We start from the raw sequence: 27281 nt of genomic DNA on the forward strand, positions 1-27281 counted from the left end.
CTGGTCACTGGGGAGATGTCTTCATAAAAGAAGAATGGTCATTATGTTTTCTTTTGAAAATACTGTTAACATCTATGGCTGTGGGGTTTCCTAGAAATATGTATTCAGGTTTTTTTTCTGGGATTTTCCAGAGGTATCCAGTTGTGTTCTAATCTCGGCGTATATGTAAATAAAAATATTACTTATTGAAATGACTGATGTTTGGTTTACTTTACACATATTTGGATGGATGTATATTTCAATATATACATACACTACCGTTCAAAAGTTTGGGGTCATTTTTCAATTTTCTTGTTTTTGAAAGAAAAGCACTTTTTTTTTTTGTCCATGAAAATAACAAATTGATCAGAAATACAGTGTAGACATTGTTAATGTTGTAAATGACTATTGTAGCTGTAAACGGCAGATTTTTTTTATGGAATATCTACATAGGTGTACAGAGGCCCATTATCAGCAACCGTCACTCCTGTGTTCCAATGGCATGTTGTGTTAGCTAATCCAAGTTTATAATTTTAAAAGGCTAATTGATCATTAGAAAATCATTTTGCAATTATGTTAGCACAGCTGAAAACTTATCTGATTAAAGAAGCAATAAAACTGGCCTTTAGACTAGTTGAGTATCTGGAGCATCAGCATTTGTGGGTTCGATTACAGGCTCATAATGACCAGAAACAAAGAACTTTCTTCTGAAACTCGTCAGTCTATTCATGTTCTGAGAAATGAAGGCTATTCCATGCAAGAAATTGCCAAGAAACTCAAGATCTCGTACAACGCTGTGTACTACTCCCTTCACAGAACAGCGCAAACTGGCTCTAACCAGAATAGAAAGAGGAGTGGGAGGCCCCGGTGCACAACTGAGCAAGAGGACAAGTACATTAGAGTGTCAAGTTTGAGAAACAGACACCTCGCAAGTCCTCAACTGGCAGCTTCATTAAATAGTACCCCAAAACACCAGTCTCAACGTCAACAGTGAAGAGGCAACTCCGGGTTGCTGGCCTTCTAATCACCAAAATGAAAGCTAGACAGTCAGAGAGCATCGAAAATGTCAAAATTATGGCAAGAGGACTATTTTTTGGCAAATTTTGATGGCAAGGAAATACATCACTTTTCAATGCGTCCCTCCGGACGTCATTGGAGAGTGAATGTGGCCCACCCTGATTTGACACCCCTGATATAGCGTGTCATTCACAAAACACTGGGATGTGACCACAATGCATAAGAGAGTAATATTCTGATATTAACAGTGGTGCGAAATACAAGGGAACGGTGTTGAGACAAGCGGCTTGTCCAGAGACCCAACATACAAGGCACTGTCATGCCAAAATGTGTAAATAATCTATGGAATGTGTGTATGAAGTAGTCTACATTTCATACTAACTGGCACTGTTATTAATTTGCTCTGGACTGTGTTAAGAGGATATCATGGTTAAAAGTGATCCGTTTTTCAAACACCATGTGACATCAAGCGGCTCACCTTGAGCCAAGGTGAAACTCAGAAGTTGCTAGGATTCACAAATAGTTTCCAAAGTGAATTCATGTGGATTTAATAAGTAAATTGTTAAAATGTCATACAATCGCTAAAGAGCAATAAACACCTCATTAATTCTGCATAACAAAATGTTTCCATTTGAAATGTAAGGTATAATGATTTTGTGATTACATGAAAGCAGTTTGCCCCATAAAGCTCTACTTCATTTGATATCAAATAAATATAATCTGTTATCAATTATTGTATACAACATTCATGTCAAAAAAGGAAACACAATCTAGTATTCCAAATGTCTTTACAAGGTGGTGTAACTGAGTTAAATAAGACTTTGAAATTGAATATAAAAGGTTAAAAAGGTGAAAAACAAGTCGCTGATGTGTTCAGCGACAAATAATGAGGCCACTCAAATGTTAACTAATTAACGTATCCAGTTAACCAAAGAGCACACAATGAGTCAATAAATATCCATACATATCAGTAACATGAAAAATAGATACATATTTAAAAATCATTTTAGGAGTGAAGTCAAAACAATTGAAATGTCAAAGAGTATCATTCAGTTCTCTGTTGTAGCAGCTTTTAAATGTAAGATTAGCCTGATGTTTGTGCATACTCTAGTTTACACATGCATCTCCTCCTCACCTCTCACACGAGGTGAGTTAAAACAGAAAGACATGGTTCAACAGCTGACAATGAAGTAATAGGAAAACCAAGCAATAATGACTGTAGTAAAGAAAACAAATCCTAGATTCACTTCCAAAAATATCCTTCCATGTTCAAGGAATGACAAAAACCAAGTAACAACAAATGAAGGCAAGTAAAATCTCAAATGCAAAGTAGATGAAAAATGAGTGAAAACCCTCAAAAGGACATTGGATTTAAGACAGATGTGTATAGTGAAGAATCAGGATTTTACAAGCTCAGGCATGTTCCAATAAACAAACTAGTCCCACTCTTAATGACCACTCTACTAAATGAGGCATCAGTTAGAAGACTTTACATTTGCTAGACCTGAAAAGGATAAAATAAGTTTCAATATATCAAAACCTTTTCTTCAAATGCGCATTAGAATATCACATTTGTGTTTCTTCAAACAAAAAAAGGCAAGCTGCATAATAGCTACTGTGCCTAATAGAAAGTGCTACAACGTTAACATACATCAAAAGCTTTGGTAAGGACACAAAAGGAGTAATTTACTGGCACATCACAATCAAGCCTCATAGGTGAACATAGCCCAACCATCACATACATTTAACTTCTCCATCTCTGTCACATGGCTACAGAAATGCAGCTGCAGTGCTGCCAAAATGTGGGAATGGTGCGTGTCAGTTGGGGATAGGTATCGTTGTAAGCTGTTTCAAGAAGACACTAGAAGACAAAGAGAGACCCAAGAGCCAATCCAGTCGCAGCTCCAGCGAGCATGCCGAGAGCCACGTCTCCTCCGTCATCACGTTGACGCTCGTGAACAATAACCTGGTCCATTCCTTGGGGATCCCTCATAGGATATGCTCCTACAAACCATGGTGGGAAATATGAACTGCGGTTAGAATGGTGAAAACGTATATATTGCTAAAATAGTAATTGAAAGATCACATCCATTAAAAGAATGAAGAAACATTTAATTCAATGTAGTTATCAATGTAACCTTGCAGACTTAAAAGTGGGCATTCACCCTGTGCGTACCTTGGTAGTGATAGGGGTATGCAACCGCATAAGGCTGCCCATCAGCTGTATAAATGATCTGTGTGCCATGGGAAGGAGGAGCTGGGGCATAGCCTCCATAAGTGTCCGGGACATAAACCTATTGGAAAGGCAGAAATGACCTGTCACTATGGGAGAGTACCACCACCACCACCGTAACTAGAAAGCATGCATCCTAAAGCACAATATATAACAAACACCATGTTATATAGATGTATTATAAACTAAGGATTTACAATGGTTTCAGTACACTGAACAAAAATATAAAACGCAACATGTAAAGTGTTGGTCCTGTTTCATGAGCAGAAAAAAAAGAAACCAAGAAACTTTCAAAATGCACCAAATTATTATTTTGCTCAAATTGAGCAGAAATGTGTTTACATCCCCGTTAGTGAGCATTTCTCCTTTGCCAAGATAATCCATCCACCTGAAAGATGTAGCATATTAAGAAGCTGATTAAACAGCATGATCATTACACAGGTGCACCTTGTGCTGGGGACAAAAGGCCACTAAAATGTGCAGTTGTGTCACACAACACAATGAAACAGATGTCTGAAGTTGAGGGAGCGTGCAATTGGCATGCTGACCGCAGGAATGTCCACCAGAGCATTTAATGTAAATTTTTCTAGCATAAGACACCTCTGTCGTTTTAGAGAATTTGGAAATACGTCCAACTGCCTACAACCACTGACCATATGTAACCACGCAACCCCAGGACCTGCAGATCCAGCTTTTTCACCTGCGAGATTGTCTGAGACCAGCCACTCAGACAGCTGATGAAACTGTGGGTTTGTACAACCGAAGAATTCCTGCACAAACTATCAGAAACAGTCTCAGGAAAGCTCATCTGTGTGATAGTTGTCCTCACCAAGGTCTTGACCTGACTGCAGTTTGGCGTCGTAACCGACTTCAGTCACTGTGAATGGCCACTGGCACGCTGGAGAAGTGTGCTATTCACGGATTTATCCCGGTTTCAACTGTACCAGGCAGATGGCAGACAGCATCTATGGGGTCATGTGGGAGAGCGGTTTGCTGATGTGAACAGAGTGCCCCATGGTGGCGGTGGGGTTATGAGCAGGCATAAGCTACGGATAAACAACACAATTTAATTTTATCGATGGCAATTTCAATGCACAAAGATACCGTGATGAGATCCTGAGGCCCATTGTCATGCCTTTGATCTGCCATTATCCCCTCATGTTTCAGCATAATGCATGCCCCATGTCGCAAGGATCTGTATACAATTCCTGGAAGCTGAAAATGCCCTAGGTCTTCCATGGCCTATATACATAAACCAGACATGTCATCCGTAGAGCATGTTTAGGATGCTCTGGATCGACATGTACAACAGCGTGTTGCAGTTCCCGCCAATATCCAGGAACTTTGCACAGCCATTAAGAGGAGTCGGACAACATTCCACAGGCCAATCAACAGCCTGATCAACTTTATGCTAAGGAGATGTGTCATGCTGAATGAGGCAAATGGTGATCACACGAGATACTGACTGGTTTTCTGATCCACACCCCTACCTTTTTAAAGGTATCTGTGACCAACAGATGCATATCTGTATTCCCAGTCATGTGAAATCCATAGATTAGGTCCTAATGAATGTATTTCAATTGACTGATTTCCTTATATGAACTGTAACTCAGTAAAATCTTTGAAATTGTTGCATGTTGCATTTATATTTTTGTTCAGTGTAAATGTCAAGACAGAATTCCAAGTGAAATAGCATAAGACACTGTGCCACACTGACTGCTCAAAGTATATTCACAAATGTAAAGGATAGGCAGCTGGCTCACATGTACTTACCGGAGGTGGAGGACCATATTCAGAATACGGAGGAGGGGCAGAAGCAACAATCGTCTGCGCAAAGTCAATCTGAGGATGAGCGACCACCTAAAATATAGATAATCTCTATGGAATGTTTTGAATGTGAATAAAAAATTATACTAATCTATTAACTAATCTAACACTGTCAATAAGAAGACTAGGATACGAAGGCTGAGGGTCTTGGCAGACCAGTAGAAACTCACAGAGCTGATTCTGGCATCCTGGAGAGCCATGGTCCATGCACTGAAACAACAATGGGAAAACAAGAATTGACATGACTTATCAGCAGGCTATCCAATATAGACACAACTAATCACAGTAATATTGATTACAAATGGGAAAGCTGTCTTACAAAGCATCATCTGCACTGTCTCCACAAATGCTGATGACCCGTCCGTCTCTGCAGACTATCTGGAGCAGGGCATTTTGACTCCTGCCCTCTGGTGGGTTCAGATCTATTGACAATGAAAATGTGGATAGAACAGGTGATTGATGGGTTGGTGCAGATAAACTATCCTAGGGCTAGTTGAGAGGATAGGATAGAAAAGTATAACAGATGTAGTCAAGTACCTTGACATGCATTTGCACTGCGAATGTTAATGCAGTCCACTCTCATGTGGATCTCATCCTCCATATCTCGCCGGTGCTGGTCATCAAAGAAAACCAGCCGCCCATCAGACCACAGGTCAAACCAGTTTCTCTTCCACCGTCGCAGAATAGTGCCTGCATCAATTGTATTAAAATATTGTAGCACTTTGTGCAAACACAGGTCTAGGCCCTAAGTCAAAGAGCAATGAGGTCATCGTGATATGGAAAAACTCCATAAGGAAATTCAGTGAAGTGTCAGGAAGAAACATTCAATTATAGAAATCAAACTTATTCTTGACCACGCCTAGTACCTGTTACATTGGTAGTTGGAAACATGACAAGCACGATGCATGGCTAACAGGTTTGTGACATTTGTGTGTTGTTCAGCTCCACTTACTCTGCCGATGAAGGAAGCCACTTTTCACAATCGACATCTTTAGGTCACTCTGAAAATAGAATACATAGAAACATTTGGAAACAAAAAATGCTTACTGCATATAGCGAAATCCATTTAGCTAAATTGACCTTCCCAAACCATCACTGATTCCTATTTAGTTAGCTACTGTAGCTGATTGAATCAATAAATTGACTGGTCCTTAATTAGAATGATAGTTTATATCAGATCTATATCTATGATTATAAACTGGGTGGTTCGAGCCTTGAATACTGATTGGCTGACAGCCGTGGTATATCAGACCGTATACCACAGGTATGACAAAACATGTATTTGTACTGCTCTAATTATGTTGGTAACCAGTTTATAATAGCAATAAGGCACCTCGGGGGTTTGTGGAATATGGCCAATATACCACGGCTAAGAGCTGTTCTTATGCACAACGCAAAGCGGAGTATATACCACATCCCCTTGTGCCTTATTGCTTAATCACAACACGCACTGCCTACACCAGCGAGGAATGTTTACTATATTTACCTACACTCATTGTTTACAGTGTCGGGTATGCTAACTAGCTAAGTTAGTACTGTATGTACTTAGCTGGCGGACCTATTTACGTTGGCATTTGGCCCTTTGGAAAAACTATAACGTTACTTTGAAGTTTGTGCTGACAATATTTCTGGAGATTATAATATGACTACACATTCCATACCTGTATCTAAAATACTAATTGTGGAACGCTGTTTTCAAAGCCCTGAGACGACAAACGTTAGCTAACTGCCTTGTTTTGAATGTCATAATCATTCTTCTTCTTCTGTGGTTTTTATATGGTGGTTGGCATAATCAATAAATTGACTGGTCCTTAATTAGAATGATGGGAATTGTAGTTTTAGTCAAAAGCGTGGCTTCCTTGCGTGGCAGTGTGAGAAGATGGAACGAGATGGACTTTGGCCGACATTGTGCAAATGTTCTCATCGATTAAATATTTGATTTCATTACAGTTTTCTGTTCCCAAAACTAAAATATGTTATGAACAGAGTGGACTAAGTTTTGTAGACTGTACCAGTTTGCGAAAGTAAAAAAAATAAATGTGTTGTGTAGAATGAGCGCAAAGGCGAATTGAGTTATTGCACACGCTCACTTCATAGAGTAGGCATAGAGTGGAATACCTAGGATAGGATAAAGTAATCCCCCCTTAAAAGATTTAGATGCACTATTGTAAAGTGCACTGGATATCATAAGGTGAATGCACCACTTTGTAAGTCGCTCTGGATAAGAGCGTCTGCTAAATGACTTAAATGTAGGCGTTCTCTAACATAAATGTGCAAATAAATGCTAGACCGCGCCAATAGGATCTCGCTAGCTCGTACTTGGCTCTGCCCACTATGATTAATTTGTTCCCGGCCAGTGGGCTTCCTCTCACTACCATATTTGGTAGGGATTGAAATGCCAAGCGGATGCTTCACATTTATACATTCGGTGAAATATCTGTCTCATTGTTATTTCTATCTGTGGTAAACAGCTGTCACGACGTGCTGATCTGCATCCCTCATTCACGTGACTCAGCCAATGGTGGACTAAATTGCCTGCTGCAGTGTTCTTAATAACGCTCACCCCACCACAGTGAAATATTTGTATATTTTTTAAGAGAAATGGTATGGCGGCCGTAGTTCAAAGTAGCCCAATTTCGGGAAAACCACGGACATGGCAACCCTGGCTGCATTATTTAAACGCAAACACATTAGCTAGCGAAGACAAACAAACTGATTTAACATCTCGTGTAACTTTGACGACCACCATATTTATGTGATCAAACCAAGTCGATAAGAATATTAAGTTAAATATTTACAAAATGTACTACCTCACGGCGTTCTGAGCTTGTGAAAAGCAAAACTACGTTTATCTAAGACAAATACTCATATTAGTAGTTATTCGTAATGTTACAATAATAATGTGGGTATGGTCTTTACCGTTTGAAGCGTATTAAAATATGAAGGAGCCACACCTTAAAGTTATCCAATCAGAAGAACATATTCAAACCTGTATTTTAAGCCAATGAAAATTGAGAACGTCATGATTTAGAAACGTATCTAGCGTTCGGCTAAACTAGTTAGCAAAAAAAAAAATGTTTACTAGCTAGTCCTGTAAAATACAATTGAAAACATGGCGACGGCAATATACCTGGAACATTACCTCGACAGTGAGTATCTAGCTAACTTAATGTGAATAGTTGTGTTAATTGGCTACATGTCCAATCGTGTTTGTTTTTCAGTCTCGAACTTCTAAACTAACGTTCGATAGCTTGGCGAGCTAGCAAGCCACACATGTTGTGTCGTTAGTGAGATTACAAGTTCTCGGCATTACTAACTAGCTAGTTAATTTACTACTTGTATTGTTAGTTTTCTAGTAACTGTCATTGAAGTTGTACGTTAGATGAAATGCTATAAATTGATCTTATCTATAGAGAACTAATGTTAGCTAGCGCACGGAGGGGCTATTTTTCCGCTGTCTTGGTTTATTTTGTAGTGGTAAACCAGCAACAGATGATGTTCTAGCTAGTTACTAAACTAAACGGGAACCTGTACATTCATCTCAGTGGTGCATGTCAGTATCATAAAATGTGGTTGATAGTACTAGCTAGTTTGCTATAGCCACGTTCCGAATAATGATTGTGACAACTTCCCTGAACAGGGAGCACTTTCCTCATTGTAATTTTGGCAAGTTGGCGGGGGAACTTCGTTTTCTACGGCGAGTCAGGTGTACACAGGGCGGAATATTTGATTTCAAAGTGCGTCACGAGCACAAAGTATAACCAAATTCCAGTTCCACATCCGCCAAAATAATCCTATTTATATATTTTTTTTAATTAACAAATCAATACAAAAAGTACATGGGAAACACGTATGTATGTATGTAGGTAGGTAGGTAGGTATGTATGTATATGCATGCATGCATACGAATGAATGAATGAATGAGCTAAGGGGTACAATATCACATTACACAAGGACCTTAAGGGGAATATACACATTAATAATTCTAACATATTTTTGTTGTTGACAGTGTTTAAGTGTCTTAAAATATAGTTACATTTCTTTTTTCAAGGTCCATTTTTTGTTTGTTTGTAAAATTGAAATATTAAATTTGGTCTAAAGAATAATTAAATTAATTACATAAAATTGTTTCAACTTATTTCTATCGTAAGTAAAGAATCAAAGCAGCACATTTCTCCATAATAGTGTAACATCTTCATAAAAGTGTTCAATTATAAATCTACTGATGTCTTGCCACAGATCCATTTACATGAATACAATGCCAAAAAAGATGCAGCACTGTTTCTGGGTGGTCATTACAAAAGTTACAATTTGTTTTTATTTTTTTTACTTCTTAATATAGTGGTTGGCAGGATAATATTTATGAATAATTTAAAAATAAACTTCCTTAATTTTGTTAATAAGTAGGTATGTGTGTGGCAACATCCAAACTTCTTTCCAACAGACATTATCAGTAAATCCATTCCAATAATGTATAGATACAACATCCTGTTGCCACAAGGCTTGTATAGCTCTACTGTTGTTGAATGGACTAAAAGAAAAACAAATCTTTCCTACTAATGAGTCAACCGAATTAATTGTGGTATGTTTTGAGGGTCAGGTCTTGACACGTTCTGGAATAATAAAGCAACACCTGAGGGAATGCCTTCTAAAACAATTGCAAAATCTTTAGGTGTTACAGGGATCTTGTAAAGTCATAAAAATTCCTTATAATTAAGTAAAAGACCCTCTTCATTTACAAGTTGGCTCACCAATAGGATATTTCGGAACCAATATTCTTATAACAAAGAAGTATTTTTTTTACAGTATGTCCCGATTATTCCATATATAATATCTGTGTGGAGAAAAATTATGCTGAAAAATTAAGGACTATGACAAGAGAACATGATGAAAAGCAGAGTTTCATTGGAACTTTGTCAATATTATTATTGCAAACCAACATGAAAGCCACCAAAATTAGAGAAGACATGATGAGGAATAAAGTTCCACATAGAAGTGGGTCTTAGGAATTGTTTTATCTAATTGATCTTAAAAGTATTCTTTAAGGTAGTTAAGTTCAGAAATTCAGCCCACCATACACAAGTGTTCCATTATATCAGTTTTTTCCTAATGTAATGGGTACGGTTTCTCCACAGACCAAATGCTTTTCAACTTTCTATCTCTTTGCTTATTTTACCGTCAAGATATAAAGAGAGCGGCATATGTTAGTCTAGACCTTCAGCCTTGGTTATTAGGACTCTTCCTTTTAATGATAAGTCCCTATGTAGCCATTGATTTAGCTTCTTCTAGTTGTTTTTAATATGAGGGTTAAAATTGAGTAAGCCTCTAGACTTCTCATCCTTGGTAATGGTTATGCCTAAATATGTAAGTTCTTCTTTTACTGGAATACCATAATATGAGGGTGTCACACAATCTTTGACAGCCATGAGTTCACATTTATTAATGGTAAGATATAGACCAGACGCTTTGGAAAAGGATTCTATCACATTGATCGATATGGGAATCTAACTAGCATCTTTCAGAAGAATTGTAGTATTGTCAGCCAGCTGGCTTATAATAATTTCTTTACCAGCTATGGAAATGCCTTGTACAGGACTATTATTTAAAGAATTTGTAAGAAGTTGGGTGATTGATAAAAATAGATAGTGAGATAGAGAGCGAAACTAAGGCAAGGTTCGCTCTCTAACTCAAATCTAGGTGAGGTGCCATGTTTCAGTTTGATAGAGCTGTTACCATTTGTATAGAGAGTCTTAATAGCCTTACAGAAAAAATACCCAAAACCAAATTTCTTAAGGGAGTGGAAGATAATATTAACAAGATTATTTTGGGGGTCACTAGTTACCACAGTCATAATAATTATGGCTAAACCCTGCCTATTTCTACAATTTCTCTTCTGATTTTAAAATGAACCTTAACCACACTTTTAACATGCCTAATCCTAACCTTAAATGAAGACCAAAAAACTCATTTGTTTTCATTAATTGTTACGATGTAGCCGATTCTTATGGCTGTGGTTACTAGTGACAACCATGCTTTCTATGGGGGAAAACATTTAGGTTGAAGTTATTTTGGCAGTACAGCTGTTGTCATCCAGCTACCTGGCTAACATTATCCATTTTGGATGTGGCCACCTGTTATCTAGTATCGTCATCAGACTGTAGTGTATTCATTGTAGAAGAGTGAACATGAACTGTCAGCTGTGTGTTACCATCAAATCCTATCTTGTTCTTAGGATGAAATATTGTAGTTACTGATGACTGCGTTTAACAATCATGATGTATTCCTCTAGGTATCGAGAATCTGCCCTGTGAACTACAGAGGAACTTTTCACTGATGCGGGACCTGGACAATAGAACTGAAGGTACAAATTGTATTTGTTTTGATCACCTGATTTACTACATGGTTTCATGCCTATCACTATTATATTGTTCAGCATATTTCCTTTTCCAGTATTTAAATTGTCCTGCAAATGTGTAGAGAAAAAAGGAGAGATCGACAAGCTGGCAGAGGAGTACATCTCAAGTGTAAGGAACTTGGCTACGGAACAGAGGGTTGAGCACCTGCAGAAGATCCAGAGTGCTTACAGCAAGTGCAAGGAGTTCAGTGATGACAAAGTGCAGCTTGCCATGCAGACATATGAAATGGTCAGTGCTCCAACACTGTCATGAGTACATAAAGATGTCAATACTTTCACTATTGGTTGTATAGTGCTCAAAACCTGTCATTTGAGTACAAATTAGTGTCATACTGTCACTATTGGTTTTGCATTATCTATTGACCAATCTAATTGTTTGCATGTCATAGGTGGACAAGCATATCCGCAGGCTGGATGCAGACCTGGCCCGATTTGAGAATGAGCTGAAGGAGAAGCTGGAAGTGAGCGGCTATGACAGTCCAGAAGGAAGAGGGTTAAAGAGTAAGCAGGGAGACTGTCGGTGGGAAATACTTCTACAGCACATTTACGACATGTAATTAACTTCCATGTGCGCATCTGTGAATATCTGCTTCAGAGGGTGAAGGTCGGGGACTGAGGGAGAAGCGTGGACCCAAGGGGAGAGGCAGGAAATCATCGGATGAGGATTCTCCCAGGAAGAAAAAGCTTAAAAACAGGTATAGAAAAGATTGTATAAACAAAATACTATGTATGTGTGTCTGCCTGGTTTTTACTCTAACTCAATGTCATTTAACCCATTAATATCTGTAGCCCAGAATTGAGTGACGCTCTCCTGCCAATGCAACCGTCAGATGTTTTGGACATGCCAGTTGATCCAAATGAGCCAACATACTGCTTGTGCCATCAAGTGTCATATGGAGAGATGATTGGATGTGATAACCCTGATGTAAGTTTTTATTGGTTGTCTTGTTATTCCAAAGAATGCTTTAAAATTTGTGCCATTTTTATATAGATCCAAGAAGTTAATTTGAAAGGTTACTGTAATCTGAATGTCTTCTTACCAATGTTTTCACTTTTCAAACAGTGCCCAATTGAGTGGTTTCACTTTGCTTGTGTTGATCTTGCTACAAAGCCAAAAGGAAAATGGTAGGTGAATCTTTTACAAAGTTGGTGATTACACATTACTTTTTTGTACATCTTGTATTTAGTCTATTTTCTTTCAGGTTTTGTCCACGATGCACCCAGGATAAGAAGAAAAAATGATATATTTCTTAAGTACTTTTCTATAAATGTGTTTTTGTCTGTAGTAAAATAGTGTAATATATTTCCCTTTCTATTATGGCTGTGCATAAATATGATGGTCTAAATACAAAACTTTTATTCAAAGTATTTGAAATTTGTAAAGGTTTTAGTATTTGACAAACAAATTTAACTGCTGTTGATTATACATTTTCTCCATTTTTTTATTTTTATTCTTTCCTCACTCAAGTGTTACGATCTCATTTGTGTCTGCATTTTAGTTACCTAGCTACCTCTTGGGTTCAAGTACACACATGCATAAATGATGTATACAGCAATCTTGAATCCTGCCAAAAAATCTTAGACCAAGCAAACAAAAACGTTCACTCCATCCATTCTTGGACTAATAAGCTATCTGGTAAAAGGTGTACTATATTTTTTTTTATCGACTGTCAAAAGCAGTTGCCCGCTCTTGAATGTTTGATGGTGATAATGGTCAGACATTTAGGAAGCTACTGGGATTTCTTTGCCAACATAACCAGCAAGCATTAAAGCACTTTGAATTAAAATCAACCGCTCACCACTAATTATTAATGATGCCTAGATACAAAAAATAAATCTGGGGAATGGTGTTCCACAGATATCTTATTCAAACTGCTGTAAAGTACGAAAGAAAGACAAGCAGTAGCTAGGTTTCCATCCAATTGGCGAGTGATTTTCATGCATATATTCTAAAATCAGCATACAAACTGCATTTTCCCCTCCAGAGGGGTGTTTCCATCAAACTTCCGATGGTTGTCACAAAAACTGTTGCGATAATGGTCTATAGACAGTTCGGACAGGGTAGGTGATATGGAAAAAAGCTAGATAGTTTAATTGATAATAAGCAGCCAAGCACTGACCAGCATCATTCAAATTATAGCCTTTGATATTTAGTGGAAATTTGCATGAAGCTCATCACCATATGCTCTTATCCAGTGACTTACAGGAGCCATTGGGGTTAAGTGCCTTGCTCAAGGGCACATCAACAGATTTTTCACCTTTTTCGGATTCTGGGATTTTTTTGGGGGGGTTACTGGCCCAATGCTCTTAACCGCTAGGCTACCTGCCGTCCACTTAACCACCATAAGTTGTGAAGTTTGTGAATAAGTTATGACGAACTTTAACTTAACTGCCGATTAAACTCTGCATGCTTTTTCACTTCGTGTTAGTAGAACAAAACATATCATTCATTGCATGACTTCACGTTTACTGCGGTTTTTATATGTCAGTATTTGCGCATAAACACGTTGCCACAATTGCAGTGGAAATCTTTTTCACAAAAAAATAAATAAATCCCACTCTGTCTTGCGTATTTTGTTTTGGCGACATTGGGAAAAGTACCGTTTCCATGAGGCCTGTCGTGAGTTTTTTTTACGTGTCAGGTAATTAATCCGCATTAAATGGTTGGATAGAAACCTGGTTATTTGAAGAAATTGAACGTTAATGATTCTGAGCTATTATCCACTTTTAAAAGACCACTGCTATTGCTTTTGAATATTTTGTTGACCTAAAATTTTAAATGTAGAAAAATTCTGATGATATTAGATAGTTGTTGCATGTGCTACTTTTTATTCTAACCTTACACAAAATACTATTGTACTTGATATAGGCTACAATGTTGACAATGACATGTGACAAGAATATTACTTTCCAAAGATTGTTACTTTAGATAATTGTTCGGGATTCTTAGGGGTTTAGCATAAACTTGTCTTTAGTTAACTGTGAATATATCAATATTGTACAAGTATAATGCTGTTGAAACAGGGTCAAGGAGACAAAGTATTTGTATTTTGTAAATGTAAGTTTCATATCAATAAACATGTACAACTATTCAATATTTCAATAGCATCTGTAAGGATATTAGTTTAACTTTTTTTTTTTTATTATCCATGTCCAGTTGGATATGGTTGTTGTTGATGGCTTAATTGAGCAAAGGGCCAGAAAAACAACTGCCCTGTGCAAAGGAATGAGTATTGTTCAATCACTAAAGATCAGGTAGGGTGCTTTGTTGACAAACTGAAACACTCCCAGTCTGATCTGTGTTCTTTTAAAACCCATCATCAGACTCCTCTTCATCCCAGCTGCATGGTTCTCGAGCAACCTCCCCTTTAAATTCCACCTCCAGGTCATAGACAAAGTCAGGGTCATCTTTCCGCCTTCGGTTGCGCTCAAAGAGTTTGTCCATTTGGGCCTTCTTGCGCGCAAGCTCCTCATCATCCAGCTTGTTGAGGTCCTCCTCAGGGTCCAGGCGGAGGGAGGCTAGAGTGTGCTCCAGGCTGTGGCCCTGCATGTGATCCCGCAGCACTATATGAAGCCTCTCCAGTTGCCCCAATGAAACACTCTCCAGGTATGCCCTGTGCCGAATATGGTGCTTCATTCTCTCCGCAGCCATGCAGCAGTCTGTGGGTGAGAGGTGGATAGTGGGTGAAATATAGAATTAGATTACCTCATGTTTTAAGTATATATGTTTTTGTGCTGGGCTTGTAATGAAACCTGCACACTCTGCAGCTCTCAAATACTAGTTGGGAAAGCATTTTCTATGATCTATTTGCCTTGTGGGTTGGCCATCTAGAATTTCAGTTGTTGCATTGGACAAGTTAATAAGTATAGCAATGTGTTGCCATATGTATTTATCTGACACTAAAATAACTTGGGAGATCACTATGCCACCTGAAAGCTCTCCATAACAAGAGTGACCAGGGTAGTGTTTCCCAAACGCGGTCCTGGTTCTTGCCCTAGTATTACACAACTGATTTAAATAATCAACTAACGTTAATCATCAAGCTTTTTATTATTTGAATCGGCTGTGTAGAGCTAGGGCAAAAACCAAACACCCCTTGGTGTCCCCAGGTCCGAATTTGGAAAATGCTGGACTAGGGGATGCTCCTTTCTGTGATAAGCAGTGTACTGTCTAGTTTTCCTACCTGAACATTTCGAGAAGTTCCTCACAGGTATGATTCTTTTACGCATCTTGTTTGTATCCTTAATGTTACTTTCATAAATTAAAACGATTGAAGGTGGGCAAAATTGAACACCGCATCGTTTAGCCACAAAAGGCATTGTTGAGTATTTTACTTATACGAACGTTTTATGTAGATTTATCAAAGTACCACAAGGTAATTAGCTCGTAAACATGTTTGACATGCATACGATCTTGAGTTTGAAAATAAACAAAATACAGAAAGGCAGGCACACAAAACAATTCAAACGAATCGACCCAGCTAGTTTCTCACAAACCTCCTTGTCCAAATCCTGGGCTACACTCCAATTGCCTGTGCGCTGTGGGGTGAATACGGCTTCTACTTTTGTTCACAGTAGGTCCAAAAAAAATGTCTTCACCGTTTTAAAGATTTTCTATGTAGTTATCGCAATTAATTTGAATATGAGATGAATATATTTTTGTCTGGCTTCATAATGAACCGCATATTGGAATGGGTCCTAAATTTCAGGTTTGTTTCCGTAAACACATGACGTAGCTGGCTGACATTTCTAGCATCGCCCAGGGTTTACGGAAGGCAATTTATTCATGTTTGTATTTTTCAGCACATGTACTGTTTACTTGGTTCTTTTTGGATCAACGCAAGCAGGTAAATGATAACACATCAAAGCAAGCCATTGTGAATAAATCCGGCAATGTTCATTGAGGGCGATTGAAGGGTGATGGCTAGTAACGTTACGATAAATACCTAAAGTTAGCTAGCGCCACTTCGATATAAAGTGATTTTTCTTCGCAGGTAACTTAGCTAGGATAGCATTTCGCTAACCTTAACCTCCGTATCCTAACCTGATACGTTAATTATCATAACCTGCTACAAAAACGTAAAGGTATCGAAGGGATGTGAAAATTGTTTCCCAGCTAGTTAACGTTACACGTCAAATGTGTCATGCCATTCGTTCAGCCAGTCTTTTTCACAGGTAGCTATGCACAGTAGCTAATCGTGATTGGCATGAATCGATTATGTATCTTCAATGTATGAAGTTATGTGCAAACAGCAGAGACACACTGGATTGGCAAATTGTCAACCAACAATGTCCAGACAGTCAGTTACTGACCCTATGCTTTTAGATGGCTGCTAGTTTTTCATGTGACGTACAAAGGCTCTGTGACCTTTTTTTGCAGACGAGAACAGCTGTGGTTTGTCCATGACATGGCTGGAGACTGTATCAGTAACGATGGATGTCAGCAAAAATGGTTTTCACAGGTAACTAACGTGTGTAAGATGACCGTCTGGCGAATAGACATCTGCAAGGTTAACAAGAGTATAGCTAATAAATGCAATTGAAAGATGTTGACAACTGATTTCGACACCTTATCCTAATCTTTGGTTACTCTGGGGCCATACTTGCGAACATTAGAAAGAGTTACATTTAAACAGTTTCTCAGTCTCAATGTGCATCAGACAATTAAAATGAACGACATTGTAACTGGTTCCATTGGATAACCTGGCACACCTTAGACCTATGCGAACCATAGCCATGGGAAGTAGAGGTGCTGAGGGTGCTGCAGCAACCCCTGAAATTTAATTTAAAAAATAATATTAATTTAAATATTAGATTTTTTTCCCCCTCAGAGGTAGTGCACTGGGTCTTTACTAGTCCTGTATAATTTCTGTGTGTCGCCCACCAAGCGAGGAATTTTTGTATGGAGGTCAACGAGTGTGTCGAATTCAAAAAAATGTAGTTTCGTAATGCTTATTAAGTTGTTACGAGTGTACTGATAAGTAGGACACGTGACATCCCGGTAACTTTGAGAAAAAACACTTTATATTGCCGTTGTCTTGATGCAAATTCTTGGCACAAGACTAGTAGCATAGCATCTCCATCGAATACAGGCGGTTGACATTAACAACCCTCATTGAATATTCAAAAAAGATTACAAAAATCAGATGTATCCACCAATCCAAAGACAGGATAGGCGGTAGATATACAGCCCACCGTGCCTCTTTGTTGACAACGACTCCCATTGTTAGGGCGGAAAGACCTGTATCTTGCCAGTATATCCATAATCTTTGGCTGACCTCACCAGGAAATAAACACTGTCATCTGGATCAAGTAATGCATCAGCCAATTACAAATATTAACGTAGATGGACTTGAACAAACACTTTTCATAAGAGCATTGTCATCCTACAGATTCCAGTAACTGTGTTTCATTATTTTAAAGAAGTTTATCGCGAGTCCGGACTCGAACCCACAGACTCAAACCCACGCAGGCGGATTCCACATCAGATCATCACTAAAGGAAAGTTTATCATTCTACAGTACACCTGCCAATCAATGCATTCTATTGCACGCTCTATGCCTATTTAAAGGACCCACCCCCAGAGGAAGATGCTGCCACTATTTTGATGTCATTTCTTGTTCTAGAGAGGAAATGCATGTTTAGGTTCCACCTCCTGAAGAATGACGAAGACCACTTAAACATTCACGAATTCCATCTGGAGTTGATAAACATCAACAAATGGGGCACTGACAGCTGTCAGTGTAGCTAGCTAGCATGCTATCCTTATCTAGCTAACTAATGTTATCTGTTGCTGTTTATTTTACGACAATGTATTCAAAAGATTAGCCAGCTGGTTCTGGAGCTGGATTTGTCATCTTCCATAATTGCGGCCGCAAATCTGCAATAGAAATAGTTAGGGGGTGCAAACTAATGTTATTCTATTTTAATTTGCTCCATGGCTCAGGTGGCCAAGTGGACACAAGGCTTTTTGGGTCATCTTTGTTGCGGTGAAGAATTACTTTGCAGCTGTTTTTGATTACTAAAGGGGCGGCACGTAGCCATGGGTTAAGCATTGGGTCAGTAACAGAAAGGTCGCTGGTTTGAATCCCTTGAGCAAGGCACTTAACCCTAATTGTTCATGTGAGTCGCTCTGGATAAGAGCGTCTGCTAAATGACTAAAATGTAAACAATGCCATGCTGATGGGTGTTAACATTCAAATAAAACCTAGCCATGAAACTAAACGTAGGCTGAAAATAACGTGTATGCCTTACAAAGGAAAAGACATCACATTCACACAGATTTGCACGAAGTGGGCAGTTCGAATTTGTTACTTCATCCCAAATATATCATACTTTGACTAAAATTATGACTTGTTGACTTTAAATCATTGTGCAACATCAATCGTGGGTAAGCTCTGTTAGCTCGAATAAGTGTATTTGTACTGGTGTGGGCATTTTTAATAAGGTGATTACACAAGACCATTCAGTGCTTTCAGGGTGTGTTTACAACTGTAAATAATATAAAAGATGTAGCAATGCTGTTTAGCCTGCACATCTTTTAGAGCATGTCAAATCAAAGTTTATTGGTTACATACACAGATTTGCAGATGTTATCGCAGGTGCAGCAAAATGCTTGTGTTTCTAGCTCCAACAGTGCAGTAATACCTAGCAATAAAATACACACAATCCAGAAAACATTTAAAATAAGTCTTATAGGATGAGCCATGACTAGAATACAGTATATACATGTAACGTGGTTGAAACAGTATGTCAAGATTATTAAAGTGACCAGTGTTCAATGTACATAGAGCAGCAGTCTCTAAGGTGCAGGGTAGAGTACCGGCTAGTGATGATTGTTTAACAGTCTGATGGCCTGGAGATAGAAGCTGTCTCTCAGTCCCAGCTTTGATGCCCCTTCTAGATGGTAGTGGGCTGAACAGGCTGTGGTTGAGGTCCTTGATGATATTCTTGGCCTTCCTGTGACACCGTGGCCTGTAGATGTCCTGAAGGACTCGCAGTGTGCCCCTGGTGATGCATTGGGCTGACCGCACCACCCTCTGGAGAGCCCTGCGGTTGTGGATGGTGCAAAGCCCGACAAGATGCTCTCAATGGTGCATCTGTAGAAGTTTGTGAGGGTCTTAGGGGCCAAGCCACATTTCTTTAGCCTCCTGAGGTTGTAGAGGCACTGTTGTGCCTTCACCACACTGTGTGTGTGAAAGGACCAACTTGATGATTGCGTTGGTGACGTGCGTGGCCACAGTCATGGGTGAACAGGGAGTACAGGAGGGGGCTGAGCACGCACCCCTGTAGGGGCCCCGTGTTGAGGATCAGGGTGGCGGAGGTGTTGCTGCCTACCTTCCCGACTTGGGGTCGACCCGTCAGGAAGTCATTGCTTGCCTCATTGCGCAAGTGATTTCCATTTTTCAAATGGTTAATTCCTTTGGATCTTTTTTCACTGTGCTGATCTCTCTGTCCTGTGCAACTACACCGAAAAAAAATATAAACGCAATATGCGACAATTTCAAAGATTTTACTGAGTTACAGTTCATATAAGGAAATCAGTCAATTGAAATGCATTCATTATGCCCTAATCTATTGATTTCACATGACTGGGGATGGAGATATGCATCTGTTGGTCACAGATACCTAAAAAAGTAGGGGCGTGGATCAGAAAATCAGTTAATATCTGAAATGACAACCATTTACCTCATGCAGGGCGACCTCTCATTAGCATATAGATGATCAGGCTGTTGATTGGCCTGTGGAATGGTGTCCCACTCCATTAATTAATCTGTGAAGAGCACACTTTTTCAGCGTGCCAGTGGCCATCGACGGTGAGCATTTGCCCACTGAAGTCTGTTGTGAAGCCAAACTGCAGTCAGGTCAAGACCCTGATGAGGACAACAATCACACAGTTGAGACGGTGTCTGACAGTTTGTGCAGAAATTCTTCAGTTGTGCAAACCCACAGTTTCATCAGATGTCTGGGGGACTGGTCTCCGATGATCCCGCAGGTGAAGAAGCCGGATGTGGGGGTCCTGGGGTGGCGTGGTTACATGTGGTCTGCGGTTGTGAGCCCAGTTGGATGTACTGCTAAGTCCTCTAAAACGATGGAGGCGGTTTATGGTAGAGAAATTAATTTCAATCTGGCAACAGCTCTGGTGGACATTCTTGCAGTCAGCATGCCAATTGCACGATCCTTCAAAACTCGAGACATCTGTGGCATTGTGTTGTGTGACAATTGCACATTTTAAAGTGGTCTTTTGTTGTTCCCAGCACAAGGTGCACCTGTGTAATGATCATGCTGTTTAATCAGCTTCTTGATATGCCACACCTGTCAGGTGGATGGATTATCTTGGCAAAGGAGAAATTCTCACTAACAGGGATGTAAACAAATTTGTGCACAACATGAGAGAAATAAGCTTTTTGTACATATGGAATGTTTCTGAGATCTTTTATTTTAGCTCATGAAACACCTTAAGTGTTGTGTTTTTTATATTTTTGTTCAGTGTATTTACAAGGCATCAGTGCAACAATGTTATAACAGGCCAAAGTGACACCACCAATGCAGTTTCTCTCAACTTTCCTGACTGTTAATTTGGCTGATGCTGTAGGCCTGTTTTACATACAGCAATTAGCAAGAGCAAGTCTGCTTTTCCCCCAAATAACCTATTAAAAGCACAGTAAAACCATATTTGCTAAACAACAAATCGCTCACTTCACAATGCTTGGTGGGGTGACACACTGTAGGCTTAGGCTACCCTTTTTAAATGTAGGCCTACACTTATTGTGGTAGTGTGTTGTGAAGAGAAGTTCAGGCAAAACCTTGTAAATTTAAGATTACAAATGCATTTTATGAGGAGCTTCCTGTTGGAGTCCCTCTTGCAGACGACACAGGCTACTGGCACTGCTACATAAATAATCGTCACTACTAGACGTGTAGGCTACACTTATGCATAACGTTTTATATGCATTTTTATAATCCTCTACTTTTTCACATGCGTTATTTGACTGGAGGACCAAGAGTGGAACATTTTAAAAATGTTTATTTTTCTTCTCTCAAATAAAAACCTTGCCCCGAGGGGGATTCAAACTCAAGGCTGTCGTACCTTGCTGTCTCTGGGCTTACCGTCTTAGTGGATCACACCACTAATTTAAGCCTTATTCACACTGGCAGTTTGACTCATCCTATTTTGGATTTGAATCCTATGCGATTCTACATTTTGATTTTTTTTCTGCATTCTGAACAGCCAAAAAGCACATGGAATCGGATATTTCAAACCACCATTGATTCCTGGCCATGCGACATGTCTGAACGGTTAAATCTGATTTATTTGCCCTCAAGTGGTATTTAGACTTATTTGGCATACTGTTATTTTGACAAGAACATGTGGTAGCTAACTAGCTTGTTAGTTGTTTACAAAAAAATGACGAACGTACTAGAAAGTTTAACAGATAGCTACTTGACTGCTGTGGTTCGCTGAAAAGGACGTGTTTTGAAAGTTGGATCTTATCCTTTGAGGCTTTGTGTTCATACTCTGATTTTGAACACTCAAAGCAACTGGGAAACGTCCATGGCAGGCATTGTCACCTTAGCTTGCTAGCTGCTATATAACTTCTAAGTGATAGGAGACACAAGCACCACCACCAATCAGCCTACACCACTGCTCACACACTCATCATTACTATGACTACTAGCGTAGCCATGTCTGCAAATGACACAACCAATCTGATTTGGTCACTTGCAACTTGCTGTTTGGACAGTCAGTAATCCAAAACGTACACAGTATTTGAGCATTTAAGGTCTGTAGTGTGAACAAGACTTTAGTCATAGCAGTAAGGGTAAATTACAGGTATTTGACAAGACCATGAGTGTATGAATATAAACTTACATGTTGTATAATCAAATGTTATTTGTCACATGTGCTGAATACAATAGGTGTAGACCTTATTGTGAAATACTTAACAACCCCTTAACTGCATTGTTGGTAAAGATGTGAGTCAAGAAAATATTTACTAAACAAACTAAAGTAAAACGAGTTACACAATAACGAGGCTATATACAGGGGGTACCGGTACCGAGTCAATGTGCGGGGGTACAGGTTAGTCGAGGTACTATGTACATGTAGGTAGGGGTAAAGTGACTATGCATAGATAAAACAGTGAGTAGAAGCAGTATAAAAAATAAAAATAAGGGGGGGGGGGGGGGGGTCAATGCAAATAGTCTGGGTAGCCATTAATTGTTTAGTAGTCTTATGGCTTGGGGGTAGAAGTTGTCAAGGAGCCTTTTGGACCTGGACTTGGGGCTCTGGTAACGCCTGCCGTGCGGTAGCAGAGAGAAGTCTGTTTTAGGTGGCTGGAGTCTTTGAGAATTTCTTTGGGCCTTCCTCTGACACCGCCTAGTATAGAGATCCTGGATGGCAGGAAGCTTGGCCCCAGTGATGTACTGGGCCGTACGCACTACCCTCTGGAGCACCTTATGGTTGGATGCCGAGCAGTTGCCATACCAGGCGGTGATGCAACCGGTCAAGATGATCTCTGGTGCAGCTGTAGAACTTTTTGAGGATCTGGGGATCCATGCCAAATCTTTTCAGTCTCCTGAGGGGGAAGAGGTGTTGTCGTGCCCTCTTCACGACGGTCTTGGTGTGTTTGGACTACATTAGATTTGTTGGTGATGTGGACACCAAGGAACTTGAAGCTCTCAACCCGCTTACTACAGCCCCATTGATGAGATTAGGGGCGTGCTCGGCCCTCCTTTTCCTGTAGTCCACGATCAGCTCCTTTGTCTTGCTCATGTTGAGGGAGAGGTTGTTGTCCTGGCACGCACTGCCAGGTCTCTGACCTCCTCCCTGTAGGCTGTCTCATCGCTGTCGGTGATCAGGCCTACCACCGTTGTGTAGTCAGCAAACGTAATAATGGTGTTGGAGTCGTGCTAGGCCACGCAGTTGTGGGTGAACAGTACAGGAGGGGACTAAGCATGCACCTCTGTGTGGCACCTGTGTTGAGGATCAGTGTGGCAGATGTTGTTGCCTACCTTTACCATCTGGGGGCGGCCCATCAGGGATCCAGGTGCAGAGGGAGATGTTTAGTCCCAGGGTCCTTAGCTTAGTGAAATGCTTTGTGGGCACTCTGGTGTTAAACGCTGAGATGTAGTCAATTGACAGCATTCTCACATAGGTGTTCCTTTTGTCCAGGTGGGAATGGGCAGTGTGGAATGCGATTGAGATTGTGTCATCTGTTGGGGCGGTATGCAAATTGGTGTAGGGTTTCCGGGATGATGGTGTTGATGTGAGCCATTAACCGCCTTTCAAAGCACTTCATGGCTATAGAGTTGAGTGTTACGGGGCAGTAGTTATTTAGGCAGGTTACCTTTGTGTTCTTGGACACGGACTATGGTGGTCTATTTGAAACATATAGGTGTTAGACTTGGTCAGGGAGAGGTTGAAAATATCAATGAAGACACTTGCCAGTTGGTCCGTGCATGCTTTGTGTACACGTCCTGGTAATCCATCTGGCACCTCAGCCTTTTGAATGTTGACCTGTTGAAAGGTCTTGCTCTCATCGGCCACGGAGAGAGTGATCAGTCATCCGGAACTGCCGGTGCTCTCATGCATGCTTCAGTGTTGCTTGCCTCGACGCGAGCATGAAAGGCATTTAGCCCGTCTGCTAGGCTTGCATCACTGGGCAGCTCGCGGCTGGGTTTCCGATTCTTCCTAAATCTGTATTGCTGTGAAAGCACACGTGTGAAATAGATAGGCAGAAGCCTGGGATTTTGTAATGTATGCAAAAATGCTGTCTGTTAGTACTAGTAGCTTGTAGTCTATTCAAGGATGCATGAATGCAATATTGTCACACAACATTTTGACACAGACCAATGGAACAAAAGTAAACCAGAATTTGTAGGTTTAAAATATCTCACTGGTTACCAAGGTTGACCTATTTTAAGAGATGCCATTGGTTGGTGGATATAAAGTGTAAGATATTTGATAGGCTGATGCAGAATAATCAGTTATCTGGTGAGGTTAGCATAGGGCTAACGTATGCAGGTTTATCTGATAGGACCAACAGCATTGTACCTGGTCCTATCACGTGCAAGTAAATTGACAATTGTAATTGGGTGACGCACATTTGAGACTTGAGAAGCTGTTTACTTTCTAACTGTTTCTAATGTTAGGAAGTATGGCCCCTCTGTGTTTTTAGAGACCTGGTCACCACAGTTGATTTCGGTCCTGGTTTTCCAGATGGCCTCGAGGCTCTGCTGGTTCACAGACTACCCAGTGGGATCTACATTGATCAATACCAACTTGCATCTCTGAAAGAGGACACTGGTTTACAGGTAAAAAATGACAATGACCGTAGCATTATACAACCACAATGCAGAAAAGTACAGGATATAATTATTATACCCAACTCCATCTGCCAATTCTGAGATCTATGTTAGGTCAAACCTAATGCATGCTATGCTAAGTAACACATTTGATAATCTTTTTCTGTTAGGTGCTTTTGGGTTCAGTGGTTGACTTGGAGGCTCCAGCACACACATCTGAGGAATTCATTGTTCTTGTGTATCCTGCTCTGGACCAAGGAAGTCTCAAAGCAACACTCCCTATCCATGGCCGTTATCACAAGCCCTCTCTTGCAGGGAAGAGATTTGAACTTGTTGAAATTAAACTTCCAAAGCTAATACTCAGGACAGATACATGTGAGTTATCGTGTTTATACCTTTTACACATGACCATACTTCCCAATTTCCTTCAGGGAGATTATGCTGTGTCTGTAAATAACATTAACCTTTGGTTATTGGAAGTGGACCAACTTATTTTATGGCAAATATGCTTGTTTTTACCATTATAACTAGTTTTTATTTTGTTTTAAGGTACACAGCTCATTTCCTTTCCTCCTTACAAAATTGTGGACGCACCCTGCACTGTCCACAACTTAAGCATATGCCAATGGCTTGATATCCAACATCTACAGGTAAATCTATCAACCAATGACATTGTCGCATACACTACATGCCCAAAAGTATGTGGACAACTGCTTGTTGAACATCTCATTCCAAAATCATGGGCATTAATATGGAGTTGGTCCCCCCCTTTGCTGCTATAACAGCCTTCACTCTTCTGGGAAGGCTTTCCACTAGATGTTGGAACATTGATGCGGGTACTTGCTTCCATTCAGCCACAAGAGTATTAGAGGTTTGGCACTGATGTTCGAATGCGAGCCAGGGCTAATCGCCTGTGTTTCAATTCATCCCAAAGGTGTTCGATGGGGTTTGAGGTCAGGGCTCTGTGCAGGCCAGTCAAGTTCTTCCACACCGATCTCGACAAACCATTTCTGTATGGACCTCGCTTTGTGCATGGGGGCATTGTCATACTGAAACCGGAAAGGGCCTTCCCCAAACTGATGCCACAAAGTCGGAAGCACAGAATCGTATTGAATGCCATTGTATGCTGTAGCGGTAATTATTTCCCTTCACTGAAACTAAGGGGCCTAGCACGAACCATGTAAAACCGCCCCAGACCATTATTCCTGCTCCACCAAACTTTACAGTTGGCATTATGGATTTGGGTAGGTAGCATTCCCCTGGCATTCGCCAAACCTCAATTTGTATGTCCAGACAGACAGATGGTCACGCATGATTCATCACTCCAGAGAACGCGTTTCCACTGCTCCAGAGTCCAATGGCGGCGAGCTTTACACCAATCCAGCCTTTGCTTGGCATTGCACATGGTGACGTTAGGCTGCTCGGCCATGGAAACCAATTTCATTATTGTGCCGACATTGCTTCCAGAGGCAGTTTGTTACTCGGTAATAATTGTTGCAACTGAGGACACACAATCTTTACGCCCCAAGCACTTCATCACTCGTTGGTCCGTTCTGTGAGCTTGTGTGGCCTACCACTTCGTGGCTGAACCGTTGTTGCTCCTAGACGTTGCAATTTCACAATAACAGCACTTACTTGTTGAAAAATTGGCATCCTATGACGGTGCCACGCTGAAAATTACTGAGCTCTTCAGTAAGGCCACTCTACTGCCAATGTTTTGTCAATGGAGATTGCATGGCTGTGTGCTTGATTTTATACACCAGTCAGCAATGGCAAATAGCCGAATCCACTCATTTTAGGGGCTGTCCACATACATTTGTGTGTGTGTTTTAGCTACTGTAAATGATGCTAGGAGTCCACATTTTTTTATTTAACTAGGCAAGTCAGTTAAGAACAAATTGTTATTTACAATGACGGCCTACCCCGGCCAAACCCGGACGACGCTGGGCCAATTGTGCGCCGCCCTATGGGACTCCCAATCACGGCCGGATGTGATGCAACGTAGTGTTGAATGTATCATTACTATCATACTTAGTTACTAACTTGTTTATTTTCAATAACAATGTTTCAAAACGTACCAACTGTGAATATGAAAACGACTTGAATCCACTTACCCAAATGTATATTTATTTTTAGGAGCAGGATCCTGTGAGTTTGGAGATACCACTTGGTGATGGGTCTCTGGTGGAGCCTGTGTGTGCTGGAACTCTGCTGGTCACACTGCTGTGCTGTGTCATCCTTTCAAGAAGTATCTGGAGGCATGGTGTTTTTTAAGACAATGTTATACTGACTTAATAATGTACTGTACATTAAGAAATATCCAGGGATTCATTTGCAACTGGACTATTTAGCTTTTTTTCCCAATGACTTTTTAAAACATTTTTATTAAGTAATTGGTACACTGCTTCCATATGTTTTTGTGTCATTAAAGAACCGTTGATTGGATTCTTGAAAGTAATGTACCATATTGACTCTACTGTAGGCCTATAGAAATGTAGAGTT

General features: G+C 40.1%; 4 protein-coding genes across 11 annotated transcripts; 2 read left to right on the forward strand and 2 right to left on the reverse strand.

The window, feature by feature from the left end:
* Positions 1–1528: 1528 nt before the first annotated feature.
* LOC106613863 (pleckstrin homology domain-containing family B member 2) lies at positions 1529–8013 on the reverse strand. Of its 5 annotated transcripts, none has more exons than XM_014216565.3 (8): positions 7976–8013; positions 6009–6057; positions 5594–5746; positions 5376–5478; positions 5227–5266; positions 5003–5089; positions 3173–3290; positions 1529–3000 (listed from the first exon to the last, which is right to left on the reverse strand). In XM_014216565.3, exons 2-8 carry the CDS (start codon positions 6043–6045, stop codon positions 2858–2860), a joined length of 681 nt encoding a protein of 226 aa, XP_014072040.2. In that variant the 5' UTR covers positions 6046–6057; positions 7976–8013; the 3' UTR covers positions 1529–2857. The 5 variants fall into 5 exon arrangements, with proteins under 5 accessions (XP_014072040.2, XP_014072039.2, XP_014072042.2 ...); XM_014216564.3 differs by lacking the exon at positions 7976–8013 and adding an exon at positions 7867–7968; XM_014216567.3 differs by lacking the exon at positions 7976–8013 and adding an exon at positions 6718–6855 and having other exon boundaries at positions 5003–5056.
* Positions 8014–8049: 36 nt separating this feature from the next.
* ing5a (inhibitor of growth family, member 5a) lies at positions 8050–14568 on the forward strand. The gene is made up of 8 exons (XM_014216562.3): positions 8050–8205; positions 11346–11417; positions 11534–11700; positions 11861–11972; positions 12067–12166; positions 12261–12396; positions 12535–12596; positions 12674–14568. Exons 1-8 carry the CDS (start codon positions 8169–8171, stop codon positions 12711–12713), a joined length of 726 nt encoding a protein of 241 aa, XP_014072037.1. The 5' UTR covers positions 8050–8168; the 3' UTR covers positions 12714–14568.
* Positions 14498–16061, reverse strand: cep19 (centrosomal protein 19). Its single transcript, XM_014216568.3, has 2 exons — positions 15656–16061; positions 14498–15131 (listed from the first exon to the last, which is right to left on the reverse strand). Exons 1-2 carry the CDS (start codon positions 15789–15791, stop codon positions 14779–14781), a joined length of 489 nt encoding a protein of 162 aa, XP_014072043.1. The 5' UTR covers positions 15792–16061; the 3' UTR covers positions 14498–14778.
* Positions 15475–27224, forward strand: pigx (phosphatidylinositol glycan anchor biosynthesis, class X). 4 transcript variants are annotated; one of them, XM_014215729.3, is made up of 6 exons: positions 15475–15682; positions 16852–16933; positions 24653–24788; positions 24950–25154; positions 25329–25429; positions 26916–27224. In XM_014215729.3, exons 2-6 carry the CDS (start codon positions 16875–16877, stop codon positions 27051–27053), a joined length of 639 nt encoding a protein of 212 aa, XP_014071204.1. In that variant the 5' UTR covers positions 15475–15682; positions 16852–16874; the 3' UTR covers positions 27054–27224.
* Positions 27225–27281: the final 57 nt, after the last annotated feature.

The sequence above is a fragment of the Salmo salar genome, chromosome 10 (assembly GCF_965601325.2).
Source record: "Salmo salar chromosome 10, fSalSal1, whole genome shotgun sequence".
Lineage (NCBI taxonomy): Eukaryota > Metazoa > Chordata > Actinopteri > Salmoniformes > Salmonidae > Salmo > Salmo salar.

Excerpts from the sequence above, each read along its gene's own strand:
- LOC106613863 (XM_014216565.3), bottom strand. The coding sequence starts at position 6,045 with ATGTCGATTGTGAAAAGTGGCTTCCTTCATCGGCAGA. Across the intron at positions 5,267-5,375 it reads GACAGTGCAGATGATGCTTT|TGCATGGACCATGGCTCTCC; the intron begins GTAAGACAGCTT and ends TTGTTGTTTCAG. Across the intron at positions 3,291-5,002 it reads AATATGGTCCTCCACCTCCG|GTTTATGTCCCGGACACTTA; the intron begins GTAAGTACATGT and ends CCTTTCCAATAG.
- ing5a (XM_014216562.3), top strand. The coding sequence starts at position 8,169 with ATGGCGACGGCAATATACCTGGAACATTACCTCGACA. Across the intron at positions 11,973-12,066 it reads AGAAGGAAGAGGGTTAAAGA|AGGGTGAAGGTCGGGGACTG; the intron begins GTAAGCAGGGAG and ends TATCTGCTTCAG. Across the intron at positions 12,167-12,260 it reads AAGAAAAAGCTTAAAAACAG|CCCAGAATTGAGTGACGCTC; the intron begins GTATAGAAAAGA and ends TAATATCTGTAG.
- cep19 (XM_014216568.3), bottom strand. The coding sequence starts at position 15,791 with ATGCCTTTTGTGGCTAAACGATGCGGTGTTCAATTTTGCCCACCTTCA. Across the intron at positions 15,132-15,655 it reads GAACTTCTCGAAATGTTCAG|ACTGCTGCATGGCTGCGGAG; the intron begins GTAGGAAAACTA and ends TCTCACCCACAG.
- pigx (XM_014215729.3), top strand. The coding sequence starts at position 16,875 with ATGACATGGCTGGAGACTGTATCAGTAACGATGGATGTCAGCAAAAAT. Across the intron at positions 16,934-24,652 it reads AGCAAAAATGGTTTTCACAG|AGACCTGGTCACCACAGTTG; the intron begins GTAACTAACGTG and ends CTGTGTTTTTAG. Across the intron at positions 25,155-25,328 it reads AATACTCAGGACAGATACAT|GTACACAGCTCATTTCCTTT; the intron begins GTGAGTTATCGT and ends TTTTGTTTTAAG.